This window comes from Pavona decussata, unplaced genomic scaffold (genome assembly GCF_977016875.1).
Source record: "Pavona decussata unplaced genomic scaffold, jaPavDecu1.1 SCAFFOLD_3, whole genome shotgun sequence".
Classification (NCBI taxonomy): domain Eukaryota; kingdom Metazoa; phylum Cnidaria; class Anthozoa; order Scleractinia; family Agariciidae; genus Pavona; species Pavona decussata.
Window position 1 is genome coordinate 587501 of NW_028145427.1, and position 24089 is coordinate 611589.

A 24089-nucleotide genomic window follows, 5' to 3' on the forward strand; every position below is an offset into this window, starting at 1 on the left:
TGTATATTGACTCATAGGAAAAACCAAAACACCACAGATCTTAATTTTTGTGACAGGCAAGATTGTATGTGTCATGACATGTTCGCCTGTCTGTTTGTATGTATGATTTAGACTGCCTTGGTAGATCTAGTGGCTATTCCAGAATGTGAACAAAGAAAACTTTCGGATGTACTTTAAGAAGTATGACGAAAACTTCCCGAATCAGTGATTACTACACTTGATAGCAGAGTAACTATGTAGAGCTTTAAGCCGGAGCTGTCATATCAAGTTTTATGTCAAAATAAACTATTACGCAATAGTTGGTGTACAGTCACAAAATGTGTCGTCTTTTGCGTTCTTTACTTAAGTGTTGGTGTGAGGGAAAACGCTGGTAAGCAAACTGAATGGTTGGGTGTTTATTTACCCAGCTACCAGAGGTTATCTGTCTTCTTTTTTTTTTTTTTTTTTTTAAAGAAAAAACCCATTTTATCATTTTATGTAAGTGTCACTTTATTTAGCGCAGTATACTTACTGGGACACTCTCCAGATCGAATTGGAATTTGGAAATGTTGGTGTGTGAGGAGAGGGGTAAACCGGAGTACCCAGAGGGAAACCTCTTGGAGCAAGAACGACAACCAACAACAAACTCAACTCACATGACGCCGAGTCCGGGAATCGAACCCGGGTCGCATTCGTTGGAGGTGAGTGTTTTCACCACCTGCGCCATTCCTGCTCCTTACGCTCTTCTCCTCAAACGACTCAATTCTGTTTGAGGAGAAAGAAGAAAGAAAACTTTTGGGACCACCGAGACATTGAGCGCGAAGCGAGTATTTTGTTTACGACGCGTTCATTTTCTAAGTGGCTGTGCCCTCTTCTTTAGTAATTTTTCTTTCTTGTATTAATGTAACACTGTATAATTTCTGGGCACGAATAAAGATTGTTGTTGTTACGTCACGACTGGGTAAATAAACGCCTTGTTATGTAGGCTGGATTAGCAGATTAGGCATAGACAGACCACACGTAATAAGGGATACGAGTTCAGATTTGATGATTCCGAATAATTTAAAATAAAACGTTTTATCCTCACCTAACTGTCTCTTCATTTGTCCTGCTCACTTTTTGGAGTCAATTTTGCTGCATTTCCGTGCGAAAATTGTATAAAATAGTGGCCATTTACAAGCGATCATTTCCGAACGACCGCTTTTGTAAATTACCACTATTTTGTGCAATTTTCGCACTGAAATCTAGCAAAATTGACTTCGAAAAAGTGAGCAGGAAAAATGAAGAGGAACTTAGACAATTTATTTTCAATGATTCAGGTTCATCAAATGTGATCCCGTATCGCTCATTGTTGTGACAAAGGTTGCATGAATCATTGCCCACTGTAACATGCCCTAAAATGAACAAGTCTCGCAATTTTTTTGTCTCCGCAATCGTTGCGAGAAGTAGAAGTTGGTTCTGACTTGGTGCAACGGTAACTAACAAAAACATCACGGGACGCGTTCATTTTAGGCTGATTTAGCAACAGAACGGGAACTGCAGTTTGACAACGGCGCTCGCATCAAGAATGCCTAAATATAGTCGAAATAGACTCGTGTCCAGACTATTCCGCGAGCCCTCGCGTCCTCAAATGACGTTCCCGTTCTGTTGCTAAATCAGCGACGTTTTGTGTGTCTGGGTGTGCAAAGGCGCAAGGAAATTACGAAGCAAGTCGCAAAGTAATTGCCTAATGTAACACGACGTTTATAAGGGTACATGTTTTGCCCACAGCGCGCGACATCAAGGGCTAGGCATGATACGCATGCGCGGAGCCTTGGCTAAAATAAACGTCTGTTATGCAGGATACTCTTTTGCCGGGCTTAATTGATCAGTTAGGCTTGTCACATGAATGTAGTAGCGTGCAAATCAGGAGTTAATGGATGAATGGAAATCTGCCACTTTTATAGATCAATATTTTTTTTTCACTTACGACAGAAATGATACGTCCTATCAGGAGCGCAGTAATGATGCATGCAAACACATATAAACATAAAGGCCCGTTTAAAAGGTTTCCACATTTGGTTCAACATGCGTTCAACACTTTGTTGAGCCAACTGTTGGGAGAGTTTGAACAGGTCGTCCAACATTGTTGAAAGCGTAAAATAATTGAATGCGGCTTGAAGAAAGCGTGTTGAATCAAATTCAGAAATCAGTTTAAACTTTCATTCAACATCCATACCACACTCCATTCAACATTTTCCCAACATTTGCCCAATCTCTGGTAATCTGAAATCTGGATTTTTTTTCTCACCTAACTCCCCCTCCCCTATCATCATCAACCCGCGCTCTTCCAATCAACCAATCCCCCCCCAAAAAAACAAACAACAACAAAAAATTAAAAAATAAATAAATAAATAAAAAATAAACCAGAACAACTCACCCGGCCCCTTGCCCCCCTTTCTCCAAAACTCGACCCATTAGTTTCTGTAAACGTTACTCTCGGTAACACATTTCGTCCGACGGAAATACAGCCAGAAGCATTGACGCACGAATCTTGTAAACCAAGATATCTTAGTTCATTGTGGAGAAAAGATCTAAAGCAGACATAAGTTTTGTTTCCGGGAGACTCTTCAGTAACTAGGAAGAGTTGGCATATGGGCAAAATATTCATCATTTGAGAATGAGTTTTTATTTATTTATTTATTTTTTTGAAAACTAATCTTTATCCTCAGGCTTCCTTTAGTGGTTAGAAAGGACGTCAACAGAATTGCCAGACGAATCTTCTACCAAATGCACACAAAGAGCAAAATGTGCTCCAGAATAATGAAATACATTTTTGGCAATAGAAGATGTGTAATTCAGTCTCACCTCGATTGGTAGTTATATGTTTAACTAAACAGAAACTAATTTCTGTGTTTCCAGATATTACAGTTTGAGATACATATTTGCGTTCTTAGGGGTAGTAGTTTACAGAGAATGAGAAAACTGTGTTCCACTGCTGTTCTGACAGGGTTGCCAAAATAATGTATGTAATCGCAGAGCAAACAGAGAGACCTTTCATTTTCTTTCTTTTTATACAGTGGCGAAGACTAGTAGAATTTGATGGGGCCATTAGAAAAAAAAAGTTGGGATCACATAAGAAGGTTAAAGATAAAAAAGAAGCTGAAATAATTTCATCTTACGAGACTGTTTAAGAGTACCAAATTATTCCCTTTTCTTTTCTTATTTCAGGGATGGCGAGGCGAAAAAAAAAAGTATCAGGAAGGAAAAGGGGGAAGGGCGTGAACCTCGTTCCCAGCGGGTTGAAATTTGGCTTCGTTCTTGTTTAAGTTCCCACGAAATTATGTTTTTTGCGAATCTGTCTTTCGTAAACATCTACTCCAGTAACACTATTTGACAGAGAGGCGCGTTTGTGCATGTATATTTCAGCTATCGTGCTCTTCTCCAGTTTTTAAAAAGGAATATTGAATTTAAAAAGTTCATTAACAGAAGTGCCATAAATTTTTTTTTAGTTCCCTTGTAAAACTGCATATTGTTCTTTATTTACTGGCTCTCTTTTAAAAGTTTTCATAAGTTTTATAACTTAATTTCTGAGTATCTGATCAGTTGTCTCCAAATAACAAAAATATCATTCCTGCAAACTCACAAAAAATTGAAGAAATCCAACAAAAACTTTGTGCCCAGCGGTATTTCCATAAAACTAAAAACCACCTTTTTTCACAAGAAACGCTGAGTAAGCCTTGCATAGTATAACGAAACTACGGAAGCCTGGGAACGACATCTGTAAGGGAGAAGGCATAGAGTGTGTGCACGGCGGCCATGTTGGAGGACTAAAACAATAGAAGATGTTTGCATAAAAATAAAATATATTTCCCAAATGAAAATCATTATGTTGTTTTGGTCCTCCAACATGGCCGTCGTGCACACACTCTATACTCAGTTTCTGCACGCATCTAAATATAAATTGTCATTAAGATGTCCCCCTCCAACCCATGGAGGCTTCCCGAAAGAAACCTGAAACGCGTCACCGTTAATACCAAAGAAGAGAGTAGAGTTCCCCTTGTCCCCCTCCCAGCCCAGCGCCGGCACATGATGGTTTTCATGTGATGGAGGTGGTTGTTTCTGTAGCTTTGCTATGATATCAGTACTTACAGTCTTGAAAGAAAAAAAAAACGTATCAATAACAAGAAAACAAGAAACTGTCGCGGCAATATATTATTTTTTGCTTTTCCCGATAATCCGATACCATTTGTCACTTGAACCATCTACATGTTGCGTGTTGTACGGATAGACCTCCAGTCACCATACTTGAAAGAGGATTAGTTTTTTTTTTCATATGCAAACAAAACTAATTTTCATATGAAAAGCTTTGCACTTGGCCCCGTCTTCATAATGAGGTTCACAGGAGGCTCGCAAATGCCTTATTTATTTATTATTATTCTTTTCGATCATGCTTCGATCAGAAATCAAAATAGTTTTGCTCACAATAGAGGGAAATCTACAACAGTTACTGTGAAGATTAGGGATTTCAGTAATTTCTATGCAGCTGCTCTGTTTGGAAAATATTCGGACAGCCATTTGGTGATGTTTCTGGACTTTATTATTTAACTGATATACAGATTGAACTTCAAACCTATTTGCATGGTCTCCTCAGCATCAGCACCGCAGTGTTCTTCTACGTATTTATAGTTATTTTCTACAGTTTCTTTAAAATAAAAAGTCCAGTTGATTGCGTATGACGTTTACTGCTGAGCTTTCGGCACCTCTTCAATGAAGATCCGGGACATTGAATGCCAGCCTGTGGCTGCGTCAGCACTCTTGTGGCCAGTGGTACACTTTCCAACCCAGAATCCCACTCGCACCTTTCCCTTTTGAATGTTATTACAGTGACCTTCAATGTGGCGGTGACGGTGAAGATTGTGCTTCCTGCCAGTCTGCATGTAGAATGCACCGTCAATAGACCCGGGAGAGCTGCACTCAGCGCCATTGAACTTGAAATACCAGCGGCTACAGCAGTCGTCACAGCCATAAATCCTGAGGTTACCAGCAAAGTAGACATGGAGGGCAGTGTCTGTGTACTTCTTCATGAATTCACAGTGCTGTCAAATACACACACACGAGAAATAATAATAATAATAATAATAATAATAATAATAATAATAATAATAATAATAATAATAATAATGATAATGATAATGATAATGATAATGATGATGATGATGATGATGATGATGATGATGATAATGATAATGATAATGATAATGATAATGATAATGATAATGATAATGATAATGATAATGATAATGATAATGATAATGATAATGATAATGATAATGATAATAATAATATATATATTTAGCCAAGCCTAAATGCGGATCTCCACAATAGAAGTCTGCTTATTGTATGAACGTAATAACCTTATGAGTACATTTTTAATGCATATGCAGCTAACTGCTCATCAACAATAACAATGTAAAACAGAGAGCAAATTACTGAATGCTGATTTGTTGTAACAAAGCAGTTTTTCGTAATTTTCCTTTCATGATCACCGAGGGCAAAATTACTTACTCCTGATTGGTCGAGCGGCGAAAATACTCGGTCCTGATTAGCTGAGCACGACAGTTTTACATTTTGTTGGTTTCTGAATTTTGTGTCCAAAAAAACAAGTTCTTTGAGGTTCTTTCGAAGTTCGACTCTTTAAGCCGGGTTCTTTGTACCAAAATTACATGGAAATCAAGTGCTGTAGCTAGAAAGGAAATTCCCAAAGGTTAATTTTTGTGTCTCTCACAAGAAACAGCAAAAGATTATTTGTGTCAAAAGCTAAAGACTTGGATCGGATTGATTTTATTTTGTTTGGTTGAGAAACTGAAATCAGTCATGGTGTCCAAGTACTTTCAACGAACGATAACCGAGCATGAAAGTGTCCTTTTAATTTGATGGGAGGAAGGAGCAGGAAGAAATTACTCGGCAAGTTCCTTCTTTGGATCCATCGTTTGCTATTTTTATCGATCTATGCTCGTGTGATTTCCAAGCGGTAGGAAGCTTCACAGCGCAGGTGAACAATTAATTGATGCCTAACATTTGATTAATCGTTGTTAGTTTGCTTCTGAATTAAATTGTATTCTCTCTTAATTACATGTGTATTATATGAACTGTTCTCGTCGGTTTTGTTTGTTTTGTACGTTACGAAAAAATTGAATGATTTGTTGGTTTGCTTGCACCTTCGATGAGTTTTTTACTGACTGTTTTACGAAGTTCCTTGATCGATAGTTTTGGGAGCATTTTGCCCTCTGTGTTATAAAAGCGGAATTTAAATGGACTCAAAATGAAAATTTTCTGTTTTTTATTATTGTTTTTAGTTTTTAAGATGATCGAGGCAAAACGGTTTGTGAACAGCCAACGCGCGCTACCGGCACTGTCACTGTCTAGTAAATTCTGCTTATCAAGAAGGCCGTACGCTATAAACACACCAATCAAAAAACACACTTCAAATATATCTTTGAGTAATAAATGAAAAAAGCACTGTGATAATTCATAGCAATAAGTGCAGAAATAAACTAAACAACGATCTTTGAAAAATTCACAAAAAACAAGCGAATGAATGTTTTGCGTAAACTTTGTTTTGATGAAAATGAAATCACACTTTAATTTTACATTCGCTTTTAACGTTCTTTGAAAAGACTTTCAGTGAAAATTACTCACACATCTTAATCTTTACCGTTATATCCTACTGTTTTTAGTATTTTTGTTTGTTCTCTGTCAAGATTCTCAGAAATAAATGCTAAAATTAGAAATATATGCGAGAAAAACTTGTCAGTAGTTTATGCCAACGATACAATGTTGGGAGACGTTTGTTTGACTGAGTAATTTAGCTCAGAATCAATTTTTTTTAAATGAAGCAAAATGGGATGAGATAAGAAAATAAAACTCCAAGGGAAATAACGAACATGGACCGAAAATGAGCTCAAAAGGCTGCTCTGAGGTTAAACAAGTTGCAGTGTGAACACTAGAAGAAAAAAATATCTTGCAAAAACAGCAAAGTTTTGTCAACAAAATCTCATGAATATACTCGCCTCTTTGGAGAATAACCAGTCCTTTTATTCGATTGCTGATTTTTTCGTTCGTTTACAACGTTAAGTTTCACTTCAAGAGGAAAAATTCATTGCATTTTAATTTCATTTCATCGCACCGGATTAGAGTAAAATAATTTCTCTTCAAGATTCGGCCGCTGTTTATAAAGTGCCGCCTCTAAAAGCTGCTAAAAGAGTCGATTTGTTTCTCCCGCCGCGATCCGCCTTGCTCTTTCTCCCGCTGTTTGACGGCAAAATTGGACGAGATCAGAAAATAAAACTGCAGGGGAAATAATCAACATGGACCGAAAAAATGAGCTCTAAATACTGTTCTGAAGTTACCAGTATTAGCTTAAACTTAAGTTAAACGGCGTGTCAAAACTGCAAGAAACCAATATCTTGCAAACCACAAATTAGCAAAGGTTTGTCAACAAAATTGCATGAATGTACTCGCCCCTTTTGAGAATAACCAGTCCCTTTATTCCATTGGTGATTTTTCCGTTCGTTTTACAGCGTTAAGTGAGCGAAACGTTTCACTTCAAGAGAAAAAATCCAACGTTTCGTAGCGCCGGATCGGAGTAAAATGATTTCACTTCCAGATTCTGATGATGTGCCAGTCGATTTGTTTCTCCCGCCGCTAGTTGCCTTGCCCTTTCTCCTGCTGTTGGTCACATATAAAAATTGACTTTGTATCTTGTCGTCTTCAAAATTATTTTTTTTGTTTTGTTTTTTTTCTCAAACGCAGTTGGCGATGAAACTTCCCGCCAAACAAACGCGGCCGGCAGCGCAGTTGGCCATGCGTTTTCCCTGCATTTTCCCGCCGAAAAACAACCCGGGTTACAGCGCATACGCTTATCTATGTAAGCCAATGTGAAATGAGACACTCAAACCCTGTGCCGCAACACGGGGTTTTTTCGGCACCCTTTCCTGTTCTTTCCCTCTTTGTTCGTCACTCATGTTTCGCCTGTTTGCTACTGCTCTCAATCGCTCTCTTTGACGTCGAACTTCGCTTCTTCGTCGCCTGTTTTCTCGATCTCTTTCTATCTCCCTTTCTTTGCTTTACATGTAGACTTATTGATAAATTGAGTTCGTGTTTTGTCGTACACGTCGTCTTCAAAATTTTTTTTTCTCAAACGCAGTTGGCGATGCAATTTCCTGCCAAAGAAACGCGGGCGGCAGCGCAGTTGGGTTGCAGTACAGGGTTTGAGTGTCTCATTTCAAGTTGGCTTACATGGAGTAGCGTTAGTACGGACGGGCGGGCGGGCGGTCGGTCGGACGGAAGTGACGTCATAACCAAACCAAAATTTCTCGCACTGATGGGTTTACCAAAATCTCTTAGCTATGGGGCTCCGCCGCGCGCGCCGTACGGGAGCTCCGCTAATGATAATAATAATAATAATAATAATAATAATAATAATAATAATAATAATAATAATAATACTAATAATAATAATAATAATAATAACTGATAAAAAAAAAAACTTTATGAAGTAACAGGACAAAACTATGATAATAAAATCATCTGCAACTGAAGGAGAATGCCAAATCAAGAGATGACAAGGATTGCAACATGAAGAGGATTGTCTGCGTTCTTCTTCAGGAATTCACAGCGCTGTTAAATAAGAATAGATTTGAGTCAACATGAACTGGGAATTATAACTATTATCATTTCCGAGGAAAAATGACAACCCCAAAATAGAGATGGCGGGATTTATAAGTTGTTTTATGTTCTTTTAGGGATAATTTCTTCAGTTTCAGTTTCAGTTTATTGTTTTTGCCATAAGTTGTACAAATGCCGAAAAACTAATCATTTAAACACTAATGGCGAGGAAGCCCAAGGGAAGCCACTGGGCTTAAAAGGAATGGGCTCCCTCAGTTAAGTAATTAGAACAAAGTATTTTCATAGTTACATGGGACCAAAATCAATGGCAGAGCTACAGTAAATCTTAAATATTACATAATCATATTAATCATAGTTAGGATAAAAAAATGAAAAAAATGAAAGGGAAAAGCAGAGGTAAATAAATAAATAAATAAATAAATATATAATTGTACATTTATGATAAGAGGAATGCTTTCAGCTTACTACAAAAGGAGGCGGTACTTGTTGCATTTCGAATTTCAAGACTAAGAGAGTTAAAGAAATTAGGACCTAGGAAAAAGATAGAGAACTTTCTTATATTAGTCCTGCATTGTGGTAAATAAAAAAGCTCCGAACTTTTAGTGCCATAGGAATGCACTTGGCGTGTCACCAAAAACATGTTATTGAAGCTATAAGGAAGTAAGCCAGATTTATATTGATACATAAATTTTCCTATTTGAAGTTTGTAGATACCCTTAAGATTCAGAATTCTTACGTTTTTAAATAAAGGTTCAGCGTGAGCATCGAAAGCAGTCCTCGACATTATTCTTACAACCCGTTTTTGCAGTGTAATCAATCTTCTGAGGTTTGATGGGTAGGTCGATGCCCGGACGATCACGCAGTAGAATAAATATGGATAGATAAGGCTATAATAAAGTGTCCGTAAGGCGGAATTATTAAGGCAAAAACTTGATTTATAAATTATACCTATGGCTTTAGACTCTTTCCTTGCAACAGTATGTATATGTGATTTGTATGTTAATTGTTCATCCAAAATTACACGTACCAAGAAAAGTAGCTTCCTTAACACGATCAATCGAATAATTACTAGTTAAATATTAAAAACGAGACCAAGTCTTTGTCTGTTTTGTCTCGGCCTGAATATGATAAAATTAGATTTCTTAACATTAATACATAGCTTGTTTGTATAAAACCAACATGTTATATTTTTAAATTCCAAATTTACAACTTCCATAAGATAGGAAGCATCAGTATGTGAATAGAAGACATTAGTAAAGAAAGACACATTCTTTTCAAAGCAGTAAAGGTGTGACAAAAAAACACAAAATGAATGATGAAAATATAGAAAGTCACTCACACGTATCTCGCCTGCATCTCTGCTGTCCTCCTTTTTCCAGGTGCATTCCTTCCAGTTCATGTGTGAAGACAGCCGAGGAGTTCCACTGTCACCTTTGTCCCCCCGCTGTCCTTTTTGACCGGTTGGACCCTGGATCCCAGGTTCTCCCTTTGCTCCTTTCTTTCCTTCCGCGCCAGATGGTCCCTGGAGTCCAGTCTTTCCCGGGCTGCCAAGGTTTCCTTTGGCTCCATCACGTCCATCACGGCCAGGTGCCCCAGGGAATCCCGGGACACATGCCATGTATGTCCAAGTCCCGGATTGTCTCCCATTACAAAATGAAGGAGGCTAGTAGGTTGCAGAAACAAGAACGCTATTAGATTTTTTTTCCGGAATATAATTCAACCCGTTACAATTGTTCCTGTTCCTAAGTAATCGAACGTTCATGTCTAAGTGAATCAATTTTATTTTGGAAATGAAATTCATTTAGCTGGTGGGATGCAAAAAAACAAAAAACAAAAACAAAAAAGAAAAAAAAAAAAGAAGAAGAAGATAAAAAAGAGCTTTTTCGGAATATAATTCAAACCATTCCAACTGTCCTGTCCTAAATCTAACGTTCATGTCTAAGTGAATCCATTTTTTTTTTTTTTTTTGAAATGAAATTCATTCACGTTATTTCGATTCTCTTTACTGTCCGTTGGCACATGACCCAGAAATGCTTTTTTTACTCCCGATGTTTTTAAGCAGCTGCTATTTTAGCCTGATAAACTCACCTTGTCACGTGATTTACTGCTGCTGTTGTCCTTTGCAGAGCACAAGGTGACGAGTAACATGATAGTCAGTGAATAGCTTATAAGAGATCGCGCCATCGATATTTTCTGAGCTGTAAAAATAACAATAACAAAAGTCATAAATTATCGTCAAACAAAGTTCAACTTGAATAACTATCGCATTTCATGAGATGAACTGAATTACTTAAAAATAGTCTCGTTGGTTTAGTTCATAGATGTTAATTAATGTAAGCCCTATTCATCTTCATAGCTGATGTTTAGCGATCAAGCGCCTACCTTATTCCTGCGACGGTGGAAGCAAATGATACTCTCTACAAAACAGTTTACCATTTTACCTCTGCCCTGGTGGTTACTTGACATTTTCACGTTAAAACAAGTTTACGAGTTGATTACGCATGAAATGTAAAAAATACGTCGCTCGTTCTTATTGGTTAGAGAATTTACAATGTTTCAATCATATGACTTTTAACAGTTCAAGTCTGTTGGGTTTATTTAAATAATGTTCGGGTTAAAACTAGTTTGAATGCTATGATTACGTAGTAAGCCAAAAATAGGACGAGCAAAGTGTTGCAAGTTCGTGAACGTATTTGAATGTAAATTTTTGAATTTCAGTTATTAATGTGCTAGTGGCTTCCAAGTTCATATCAACATTCCTATCTCTCGCACAGTTCTTTAATTTGCAAGTTCTAGTGTCCATTTGAACATTAAACTGATCTAATTAAAGTTCATGATCAAGATCTGTTATTGTCAATCGTATTTTATGCCAATACAAAGAGATACTTATTAAAACTTGATAAGAGAAATGGAAAATGAGCCAATAATACTCCTTTCGTGACATTTAAGCAAGGCGGACATTACTGAATAAGTAAGTGGAGAATTTATCATCGTGCATGGAAAAAACTACAAGAACGCAACAGTTTGATCACGATTTCAAATGATCAGCTATTGTAAGATTGAATTGGTGTATCAGAAATTAACAAGGCTTTCAACAACTGTCGTGTATCATTTATTCATTCAGCTATAAAGTTATGTGCCTCAGAAGCTGATCGGAAACAAAATGGAGGAGAAAATTGGGTTTACTTCTTAGCATGAATCACAACAAAAAGGACAACGATGCTTTTTCTTACAATTTGAGCCTCTGCGACACTGTCCAAAAGCGAAACACTACGTTCACTGTCATCTCTTCGTTGGCTTAGCGACGCTCTCTTTATCTTATCTCTCGTTTGATTTCTCTTTTAAAATAAGGCATGGAATCAAATTCAAAATCCATACAGCCGAGTCAATGGTATATTAGTTAATGGGTCATTGCGTTCTGTACTAAGTACCGGATGTCTCGATCTTCTTTTAGCGAAGGGAAGAAAAGATGATTCCACTCTATTTTCCAATCCAATTACAATATTTTTTTCTGTATAGACTCGATAGGAATTTTATAATATTCACACGCAACAAAACAGACCGTGTGTCATATGGCCTTCAATGTTTTATCTTCAGGTACACAATTTCACGAGGATGTATTTCTCAAATTGTCGAAGCTCACATAATCACCTCACTCAAGGTTGATATTTGGAAATACTGCATTTCGCACATGTAAATAACTTACCTTTGAGCTGTGACTAAAGCTTGCTTTTTCTGCCGTGAATAAGAGACCAAAACCTAAATATTAGAAAATAGATTAATTGCTATGTTTACCATTACAATGATAAAAGAATAAAAACAAATGGTATACTCACACCACCAATATGCCGTTGTTTCTCTTCGCAGCTAACAAAGATACTTCTTCCTCTTGTTATCCTAACTTTCGCCTCCTCTGCTTTTCAAATTTCTCGTCAGAACAAGTTTCTTAAACAATATACATATCGATTATCTTTTTTCTAGTCAGCGATGCTATTTGCTAGAGTCAATTTGGTCCATCGCCGGTTCGTCCAATCAAATGACTCGTTTTCTCTGGTTATCTCATTTCTGCTTCATACAGTCGTCATGAATTTTGTGAAAGCTGTTTTTTACTTCCTCCACAAAAGATTCCTTATCATGCGAAGCATTACTAACTGGAAAATAAAAATAAAATGTCCCTTGCCGTCCGTCGTTACCGATTTTTGGTGCCCTAATTTCGTCAAATCTCATAAGCTCTGATATGTGATATACAATAAGCTGCACGAGATGACAAGAAGTACATATGTTTGTCTTAAGCCTATGAACAATCCATTTCTTTCAATTCAAGCTGTTTCTGATAGCTAATATAGATATCCAACAGAGTTTATATTACTGTACATACAGTATAGTAGAAATCTTCCCAACAGGAGAAGTTTGATCCTGGACCTCTAAGTTCTAAACGTGTTAAGAAAATCAAACCGATTTGAATTTTTACATTACTAAACAAGCATTTTTACCTCAGTTGAAGGACGTTGAAGTTCACCTCAGCATTTGACTTGTGTGTTCGAGCGTTAAAAAAAGGCTACAACCTCCCTAGACAAAAGAGACAAACTGTTAAGGCTAGTAATTCACACGAACCGATTAATCGGGCCGATTTGGCCCAATTTGACAAAGAAAATTAGCGAACAAACAGTCAAATTTGTTTTATTACCAACGGATAAAGAAATCGGTCGACAAATTGTAACGTGTAAATAAATCGACTGGATTTGTGTAAATCAGTCTTTTGCAATTTAAAGCACGGCTAGAACAGGGAAGGCATCATTCTGAATTATTCCGAGATCTGAATGCTTTCAGCTATCCCCTTCCAAAACGTTGAAAAAGTCGATAGTTTCTTTTCAGAAATTGTTCGGAGAACAAAAACGAATCGTTTTTCGGAATATTTGCATTGACTATGAAGGTTTTCCGTCGACAACGAGTAATTCAGTGTGTATGAAACAAATTAGATCTCTGGATTATGGAGCATTTTTATGATTATTAAATGAAGTAGTTACATATACATTTTACATTATTTTGCTTAATTTAAACAATGAAAGTTAATTTTCACGTGTCGCATTAATCTCAGCAACTCGAAGCAGTAACGTTAAAAACTAAATGATACTTTGATGCTTTACTAAGAAATACTCTTACCTCTAACCGCTAATTCTCATAAAATAACGTGAATTTTCAGCAGATTTTGGTCTTTCACGTTAAGTACGAGAAAGTGCGCGAGAAATCTATGCGAGATTCTGTGGATTCGCCCACAAAATACATTGACATCACTTTTCAGATACGGTGAATTTTGGGATTTGTGTTTTAATAAGGATCGTACCGCGATATATAATATTTTCGAACTTATTAATTGCATTGGGACAACATTGTCAAAACAGCCATAATCCTTAATAATTAAGGCTGGTAGAAAGATACTTCATGGTGGAGTCGCTAACACTTTTCTCAAATCGACTTTAATAGTTCAACTCATCCGAATCTAGCGAAGTAAGATTACGGACGTTTTCGTGTTGTTTACATAACACCTGGTTCTTCTCGATTAGAACAGGCGCTTACAAAGATCCCATTTGGGCTTGAAACTCCACAGGTGAAGTTGTATTGATTTTCCCCAAAACACTGTGAGTGTCTCAGTTTTAATGCCAATTTGATAGAACAGGTGACTTAGACTGGAAAAGGAGACTAATGCATTGTTTACAATATATTTTGCGCCCGAATTACTGACCATTGCAACATCCGGCGAAAAATCATATTAAAAAAAATATAAAATCACAAAGCTAGGAACACTTCACTCGGTCCGTGTTCAATTTCGGTCGGTGACTAGATTTGCGTCTTAGATTGTATTCTAATGGTCAACAAAGATTTGGAATTTTAAAAAAAAATCCTTTGAACGCTAATTAAATTAGTGTGCAAGGCAAGAACTAACCATGGCTCTGAAGACTCTGTGCTGCGGAGTGGACCATCGATTATAAGTACAAGCATTTTCATGCCCTCTTTTCAATTTTACGGAACAAACTGCGAACTGCGAATAAGTACACTAGTAGTTAGATGTTTGAGGGTATCAGCTCACTTTTCAAAAAATGATAAAAAATCCCATACAAATCCTTTTAAATCCAATATTTTCCTTAACTCCTGCAACGGAGACGCCATTAACCACACATTATCTCACCCCAATAACTACATAAAATACTATTTCAGCCTTTGAATTCAACCCTAAACTCAAAAACCTAAAAACCTAAAAACCTAAATTTTTATCCTCGGTTTCTCAAAAACCTAAATTTAGGTTTTTCAAAACCGGTTTAAACCGGTTATTCAATTTTATGTAACCTTATTTATATTCGAAAAATGAGTAACACCTTTGATCACAATGATAAAACATATTTTATTCATCCAACATTTGAAAATTACGGAGCCTCATATGATGGTTACATAATCAACCGAAAAAGATTGGAACCAAGAAAAGGATATTTGTCTGAGAACGGCTATTATATAATTTCTCCGGGACGTAACAATACATGCCCCGCTCATCGATTCGTCTATGAGGCCGTAAATCAGACACATATTCCGTCTAAAATACAGGTAAATCACATTGATTCCAATCGCCAGAACAATTCAATTGAAATTTTGCAATTAGTAACAGCCTCTGAAAATATGAAACACATGCACAAAGCCAGAAAAGCCTTTTTTAACAGCTCATACTCTGAAGAAGAATTGCAAACAGTCAATAGATTAATGGAATTTCCACCAATGGAAGACAATGATTGTGAGTTTACACGCACAGAAAACAGGTTAATCAATAAGATGTATTACAGAATGTGTCACGATATGGACGACATTAATTTTCCACTTTACAATGATTAATCATCAATGAATACAAGGCTACTTTAATCAACATTTTGATTTGACTATGAATGATGTGGTTTTGGAAGACAGTTTTGACATGAATTTGAAAACCAAAAGGGCTTAAAGACAAAACTCGTATAATTTTTAAGGAGAAAAAAAGTGAGAAAATAAAAATTAGAGAAAATATATGAGACCTCCAATTTCATGAAAATTAAATGGAATTGAAGGCCTTGATGCCACAAAAAATGAAACAAGCAAAAAGGGACCGATCCAGTATCCCATCATTGCAAAATCTGGATGTGGTTGAGACTGTTGGTTCTCAATCTACTATGTCAAACCCAACAACAAAGACTATTATTCATAATGAAAAAACATATTATTGTCATCCATTATACGACAATTATGGATGTTCAACTGATGGATACATTATTAATAGTATGAGATTGGTTCCAAGAAAAGGGAGATTAAATTTAGCTGGGTATTTGAATACTGGTGTTTACAATCAAAATGGTAAAAAAATATACCAAACCCACCGGTTCATCTGGGAATCAATAAACCAACAAATAATTCCAGATGGATATCAAATACATCATATCAATAATGATAAACAAGACAATTCAATTGAAAATTTGATGCTTGTGACTAGACAACAAAATATGATATATGCTAATAATGAAAGATGTGGTAAAACAATATCCAAAAAGCAAAATGTTTCAATTAAATGTGAAACATTTAATTATCATCCCATTTATACGAACTATGGAGCCAATAAATTTGGTCAAATATATAATAAAAAAACTAATAGATGTTCAATTGGAAATTTACAATCATGTGGTTATTTTATTATAACATTATCACAAAATGACTTACCGAAGAAAACTGTTGTTGTTCATCGGTTTGTCTATGAATGTTATAATGGTAATATTCCTGATGGAATGCAAATCAACCATATAGATTCAAATAGGCAAAATAATTGCATAAATAATTTGGAGGTAGTTACTCAATTAGAAAATATGCAACATGCTTATGTAACCAAAAAATATAAAACAAAGATTGAAATCACATCTGATAAGCCCATTGAATCAATCAAAATGGATATTAAATTACAGAAATCAGATGATGAGTTTACTGAAGATGAGAAACAAAAAATTGATAAAAAATTCAATTCAATGATGAAAAAAATCAATAATGGTAATTTTCCATTTAAGAAACATTTGCAAGAACATTTACCAAACATTGAATTTTGGTAAATATTGTGTAAACATTTCCTGAGTATGCTACAAATAGTGTATTCAGGGCATGTCCCACAATAAAATAACACGAAAAAGGAGCCGACCAAGTACTCCGTCCACGCAAAATCTTGGTGTGAATGTTGCCTCCAGTCTTCATTCATCTATGCCAAACCTGGAATCGCAAAATAACCGCACTTTCAAAAATAATATATCATATACATATAATATGGATAAAAATAATTTATCAAAATTAACGAAAAATCAGTTAATTGAATTAATACTCGCAAAAGAACGTCCTGTGCCTGCACCGCGAACAAAGAAAGTGAAACCAACACCCCATCCACGAAAATCAGTCAAACAAATGGTAAAAGATTATGAGAATACAATCATCAAACCACCTGTTCAATTTAGAGATGGACCTCAACCTTTGCCGAGAAACAACATAATTCCACCTCCGATTCAATTTGCTGATAAACCCAAAGCTGCACCCAGAGTGAAAAAAGTATCATTTGATAATCAATTAATACCCAAAGCAGCACCAAGGATGAAGAAAATGGCTCCAGTTCCAACACAAAGAACCCAAATCACAGAAGTTGCAAGAGCATTCAAGGGATATACAAAATCTTATGAAGTTGGAATTAAAAATGAAACAGATCCTTTGATTCAAATGAGTTCAACTAGATTAGCTATTGCTCATTTTATGAAACAATTATTACCTCAAATGAAAGGAATTAAATTTATTGAAACTTTGACAATTTATTTTGAACAACAAAAAGGAAACCAAACTGTCTCCAGAATTGGATATTTTAATAGTAAACCAAAAACAATAACTAATGCCAATGAATCTTTGGATGTTAATGTTGAACAAATTATGAATGATATTCACAAATGGATTAGTGAAGGTTCAGCTTGGATAATTAAATCAATCAATGGACATTATCTCAATATTATCAAATATGAGCCTCTTACTGGAAGTTCTTATATTCAACTCCCAAGTGAATTACAACATCACAAAAGTGGTTTGATTAATCTCAAGAATAAAGACAATGAATGCTTTCGATGGTGTCACGTTAGACATTTAAATCCACAAATTAAAGATCCACAAAGAATAAAAAAAATTGACAAATCATTTGTCAAGCAATTGAATTATGATAACATTGAATTTCCAGTTTCCATCAAACAATATAACAAAATTGAAATCCAAAACAGTATCAACATCAATGTTTTCGGTTATGAAAACAAACAAACTCCAATTTATGTGTCCAAAGAAAAGTTTGAGAATGTGATGAATCTATTGCTAATCTCAGATGATGAAAATAAACATTATGTTTATATTAAAAATTTTAATAGATTTATGTATCGAAAAACAAGAAATAAAAATAAGAAACATTTTTGTATGCATTGCCTTCAATGTTTCTCCAAGGAAGAAATATTGTTGAAACACAAGGAAGTGTGTATTGAAATCAATGGTGAACAATCAATCAAAATGCCTGAAGTTGGCTCAAAAATAAAATTTACAAATTATAATAAACAAATGCAAGCGCCATTCGTGATTTATGCAGATTTTGAAGCAATTACTGAACCAATTCATGGTTGTAATCAATCTAACCAACAATCTTTTACTGAAGCTTATCAAAAACACACTGATTGTGGTTATGGATACAAAGTTGTTTGCTGCTATGATGACAAATATTCCAAACCAATAAAATATTATCGTGGAGAAAAAGCTGTTTACAAATTTATGGAAGCAATGCTTGATGAAGTCAAATACTGCAGACAAACTATTAAATACAAATTTAATAAACCATTAGTTATGTCTCCAGAAGATGAAGACAAATTCCAAAAAGCAACATCTTGTCATATTTGTGGTAAAAAATACAAGAAAACAGATAAACGTGTCAGAGATCATTGTCATATTAATGGCGAATTCCGTGGCTCAGCCCATAATCAATGTAACAGGGATTTTACAATAACTGACAAAATCCCTGTAATATTTCATAATTTGAAAGGATATGATAGTCATTTTATAATGCAAGAAATTGGTAAAATTATTGAGACCAATACTTATGTGGATAGAAAAGGTGAAACCAGACAACACAAAATTAATGTAATCCCAAATAATATGGAGAAATACATGGCCTTCATGTTGGGTTATAATTTAGTATTTATCGACAGTCTTCAGTTTATGAATCAATCATTGGCAAATCTTGTAAAGAATCTACCAGAAGATGCATACAAATATACCAATGAAGTCTTCAAAGGTGAAAAACTGCAATTAATGAAACAAAAAGGAGTTTATCCGTACGATTATATGAGTAATTTTGATAAATTCAATGATACTCAATAACCAACCAAAGATGAATTTTACAGTCAAATGAATAATACACATATTACTGATGAAGAATACAGTCATGCACAAAATGTTTGGAATACTTTTCAATTGAAAACCATGGGCGAATACCATGATTTATATCTCAAATCTGATGTTTTATTGCTGGCCGATGTATTTGAAAATTTCAGGAAAACTTGTTTGGAATATTATAGATTGGATCCATGTCATTATTTTACATCTCCGGGATTATGTTGGGATGCAATGTTGAAAATGACTGAAGTCCAACTTGAATTAATTACTGATGTTGATATGTATCAATTCGTTGAAAAAGGCATGCGTGGAGGAATCAGTTATATTGCCAACAGATACGGCAAAGCAAACAACGAATACATGCAAAATTGGAATCCCAATGAAACAAGTAAATATCTCATGTATTTGGATGCAAACAATCTCTATGGTTGGGCTATGTCACAACATCTTCCAACTGGGAATTTTAAATGGTTGAATAAACAACAAATAAAAAACATTAATTGGAAAACAGTTCCCAAAGATAACAAGACTGGATATTTATTGGAAGTTGATTTGGAATATCCTCATGAATTACATGACCTGCATAATGATTATCCATGTGGCGCTGAACAAATCAAAGTGACACAAGATATGCTGTCAGATTATTGTCAAAGAATTGCAGAAAAATTTGGAATCAAAAGTGGACAAGTCAGCAAGCTGATTCCAACATTGGGAAACAAAACAAAATATGTATTACATTATAGAAACTTACAATTATACCGTGAATTGGGACTCAAATTGACTAAAATTCACCGTGTTCTTTCATTTGACCAATCACCCTGGTTGAAGACATACATTGATTTCAATACACGACAAAGAACTAATGCAAAGAATGCATTTGAAAAAGATTTCTTCAAACTGATGAATAACTCAGTGTTTGGTAAAACCATGGAGAATATCAGAAAACGGGAAGACATTAAACTGGTGACCAATGAGAAACAATTATCGAAACTGACTTCCAAACCAACATTCATCAATAGCAAAATCTTTAATGAAAACTTGGTTGCAGTCCACAAAATCAAGGAATCATTGACTCTCAATCGACCAGCATACGTTGGTATGTGTATCCTTGATTTGAGTAAGACTCTCATGTATGACTTTCATTACAACTTTATCAAAAGAAAATATGGTAACAAAGCCAAATTACTATTCACTGATACTGATAGTTTGACATACGAAATTGAAGCCGAAGATGTGTATCAAGATTGCTGGAAACACAAAGAAATGTTTGATAACAGTGATTACTCATCTGATAACCAATATTTTGATGCAACAAATAAAAAAGTTATTGGTAAGTTCAAAGATGAAGCTGCTGGAATCCCCATCACTGAATTTGTTGGATTGAGATCCAAAATGTACTCATACATCAAAGACAATAATAATGGTGGCAAAACGGCTAAAGGAATCAAAAAGAATGTCATCAAAAAAGAAATTCAACATTCTGATTACAAAGATGTTCTTTTCAATGAGAAACAATTGTACCACCAAATGAAAACAATCAGGAGTAACCATCATGAACTTGGTAGTTACACCATCAACAAAACATCATTGTCATGTTTTGATGATAAACGATATCTACATCCGAATGGTCTTGATTCATATGCTTATGGACATTTTCGTTTGTAAACAAAATTTGTGACAAAACTTGTGCCTCAAGTTTGTGTTTAAAACTTGGTTTTCAATTTTCATTTTTCATCAATTTTTGACTATTTTTTCATCAATTTTTGAATGTTTTGTTGGGTGTATGCCCCATAAAACAAATAACAAGAATGGTATGATGGGTGCCAGACACATGCCAATCCCCATCAAAGATGATTCCATGCAGGTGGATTCATCTCTCTGTCAAACCCTGCATTGCTATGATTATTGCTTCTTTTGCAACTATCACAAAGAATCATCCAATAAAACATCAAATATGCCACAATGCTGTGAAAATCAAAACATTCGAGATATCTCTGGACAATTGACTTGCGTTTATTGTGGACAAGTTGTTGGTGAAGATTTCAAAACAGAATACATCAATTTTCATGCCAATTTGTTCAAAATATACAAGAGAACAGTGTATAATAGAAAATACCATTTGTCGCATACATTAGATCAAATTATTTTGAAAAACAAAGTTGAAATCAGTTGTTCAACCAATTTCAAAATTCATAAAATATTCGTCGAAATAAACAAAATCTTGCCACAAATCAATGGTAAAAGAAAGAGAATAATCAGTTTGAAATATCTTTTGCATAGAATATTGCAATTTATGAAAATTGATTCTTCCCAAATTGAGTTGACAAAATCCAAAAAAACAATGAAATTATACAATGTTTATTGGGATAAAATTATGGACATTATTGGCCCCAAAATAATACGTATAATCAATCAAACATAAGTGAATATCTGATATTTTTTATCATATTTGTCACCTCATTTATCGACAATCGGCGAATTATCCTAAATGAAATCATCATTTTGAGTAAGCTTGTTTGTCAAATCATCTCTATCAAAATGTCCATTTCTCATTATTTCTTTTATTTCATTTAATAAATGTCCGTAAGTTTGAAAAGCATATTGGCATTGATACAACCTTATTTCAATATTTTTATGTTTCATATAAGCTTGAATTACGACAGAAACTGATGATATTGCCAATAATGAAGCTCCACTGGTTGCAATTGATGATGCAATACCACCAGTTGCAAACACAATGGATGAAATATTACCAGCAAATTCCCATTTTTTTAATCTTTTGTATGCACTTTTGTACATCCACATCTTTTTGTGATATGACATATAATAAGCTTTCAATTCATCAATTTCTTCTCTTGATAATCGATTTGAAATATGATTGAAATCAATTATTAATTTCTTCTTTTGCATATATTATATGGTTATCTTATTTTTGATGCAATAATAGAGACCAGTTATTTGACCCAAAAACATGCATTTTTTCATCCAAGGATATGTTTTTTTCTCATTAATGGTGTACATGTATCCTTTGTCACGATGATATTTGTTGTAAAATTGACCATAAGCATCATGTAGTATTCCATGAGACCTGATATATGGATGCCAACCAAATAATTTATGGAGAATAGCTGTCAAACATCCATCTCCAGGTCCAATTAATCCGATTGCATCATGAATTAACTCTTTGTAAACTTCATCAGGTAAACCTGTGTTGTAATGTTTTTCATGCAAATATGTGAATATTACGTTACTTTTTATCTTGCATTCCTGTCTGGATAATATTGGAAGACTCAATTTACGGTGAAAATCTATCATCGATGTTCGAATGTATTCTTGCAATTCTGACAATTCTTTCATTATACAATTTGATTACAATATTTTTATTTAGTTATTTTATAAAATAAAGTAACGGAGTCCACGACCTAGTGGTCATTATTGTCAGGTAATTGTATCCTAATATATTCAACAAAATACTTCATTGTCCAATCAGATGGATGATTGTTGAAGTAGCAATAATAGTTTTCAAATGACACATCAAAGAAGAATTCCAATTGATCAAATGATGATGACACCAAATCGGATTTGGAATGATGATATCTGTCATTTCTCCTGATATATGTGTTTGTCACAATAATCTCTTGCAATGTATTGATTCCTTTAATGTCATCTTTACTCAATAATTTTATCCATGTGTAATTTGTTTTTGGTATTGTACCACTTTTTCTTCCTATTCTCATTGCAACTTGATTGTTGAGAAACGTTACAGCTTCCTGAGCTTGTTGAGCTTTAAACTGAGCCAGAGCTTGTTGTATTTGTGTTTCAACATATGGTTTGATGATGTCCTCATTGTTGTTAATTAATTGCTGGAGTGAAATTGCATGATTTGAATTAACTCCATCTTTTATCACCAAATGTCTGTTTTCTGTATCCAAATGACCATCATCATTCAGATGTATTGGTTCTCTATATTTGAATCCATCTGGTAAATTTTCATAAGTGACTGTAAATTCAATTTTATTTCCATTTTCATCAAGAATATGGTTTCCATTTTCATCTTCAATGTATGGCATTATATTAATAGTGTTGATAAATAAATTTCAAAAGTTCCTGTGACTTCTTGGTTTATAATTGGAGAAGTAAACCCTGAAATTCTTTTAAAAATCCCCATTTGAATTATCATGGGTTTGATTGTTGTATTTGTAGTTATAAAATTTCTCCCAATTTTCATATTAAATTGTATTAAATGGGAAAATAAAGTTTTACTGTTAGCAATGGCGACAAAAGAAACTTGGTATTGATTTTTTGTATTAATTACAATATTTTTTATTTTAACCGGGCCTAATGTTCCAAATTTGTAACCATGTACATTTTCAAAAACTCCATTTTTTATATCGCCGTTAACAACACTTGAAGTTTCAATATTTGACAACCAACTTTTATTGTCAGCATGATATCTTTCAAAAAAATCAGAGTATAATACTTTCAATTCAAAAGTTCCATTAACAGCAGTTCCTGCTCCAATATTATCCAATATTGACATAGAATCAATACTGACAAATTTCCTTGATTTGGGCATATTAAACGTATTACTTCCATTGATTATGTTTCCTATTCTGCCATATGTGTCAGTGTTTGATGTTTGTCCTTGCAGTTTCCCCCTAATCAATATTTGTGCATTTGAAACTTGAATATTGCTTACCAAAACAACTGAATACAAATTGAAATAAATATTTCCTGAGACAGGAATACTGAAATTGTGTAAAACACCACTGGCAATAGTTCCAGTGTATTTCGTTTTGAATAAGTTGGTAAAATAACCCAAATTCATTGCTTCAGAATCATATATCGGATTTATTAAACCAGAAATAATCTTATTATTCATATCCAAATTGACTTGCATCTGCATATCTCCATTTTTATATTCAAACATGACATTGTCCAAGCCATCATACACTCCTGGATACACACTATCTGACCAATCTTTT

At 34.6% G+C, this 24089-nt stretch overlaps 3 protein-coding genes across 15 annotated transcripts in view; 1 reads left to right on the forward strand and 2 right to left on the reverse strand.

Moving 5' to 3' along the window:
• LOC146489752 (contactin-associated protein-like 2) overlaps positions 1–24089 on the forward strand; it is a 229053-nt gene that overhangs the window by 81485 nt on the left and 123479 nt on the right. The window lies entirely within an intron of this gene.
• Positions 1–24089, reverse strand: part of LOC146489756 (collagen triple helix repeat-containing protein 1-like) — a 74792-nt gene that overhangs the window by 25329 nt on the left and 25374 nt on the right. The gene's annotated exons all lie outside the window — the stretch shown is intronic.
• LOC146489758 (collagen triple helix repeat-containing protein 1-like) overlaps positions 4524–24089 on the reverse strand; it is a 52304-nt gene continuing 32738 nt past the window's right edge. For 4 of the 11 annotated variants that reach the window (XM_085096051.1, XM_085095982.1, XM_085095633.1 and 1 more), the window contains 3 exons: positions 10738–10847; positions 9989–10312; positions 4524–5057 (listed from right to left, as the gene is read on the reverse strand). In XM_085096051.1, the coding sequence (XP_084952177.1) occupies positions 4701–5057; positions 9989–10312; positions 10738–10833 (777 nt within the window). In that variant the 5' untranslated portion in view covers positions 10834–10847 and the 3' untranslated portion in view covers positions 4524–4700. Of the gene's footprint in view, positions 5058–9988; positions 10313–10737; positions 10848–11031; positions 11403–12355; positions 12995–13142; positions 13162–24089 lie in introns of those variants that run through there. The other 7 variants (XM_085095764.1, XM_085095706.1, XM_085095938.1 and 4 more) reach the window with 6 other exon arrangements.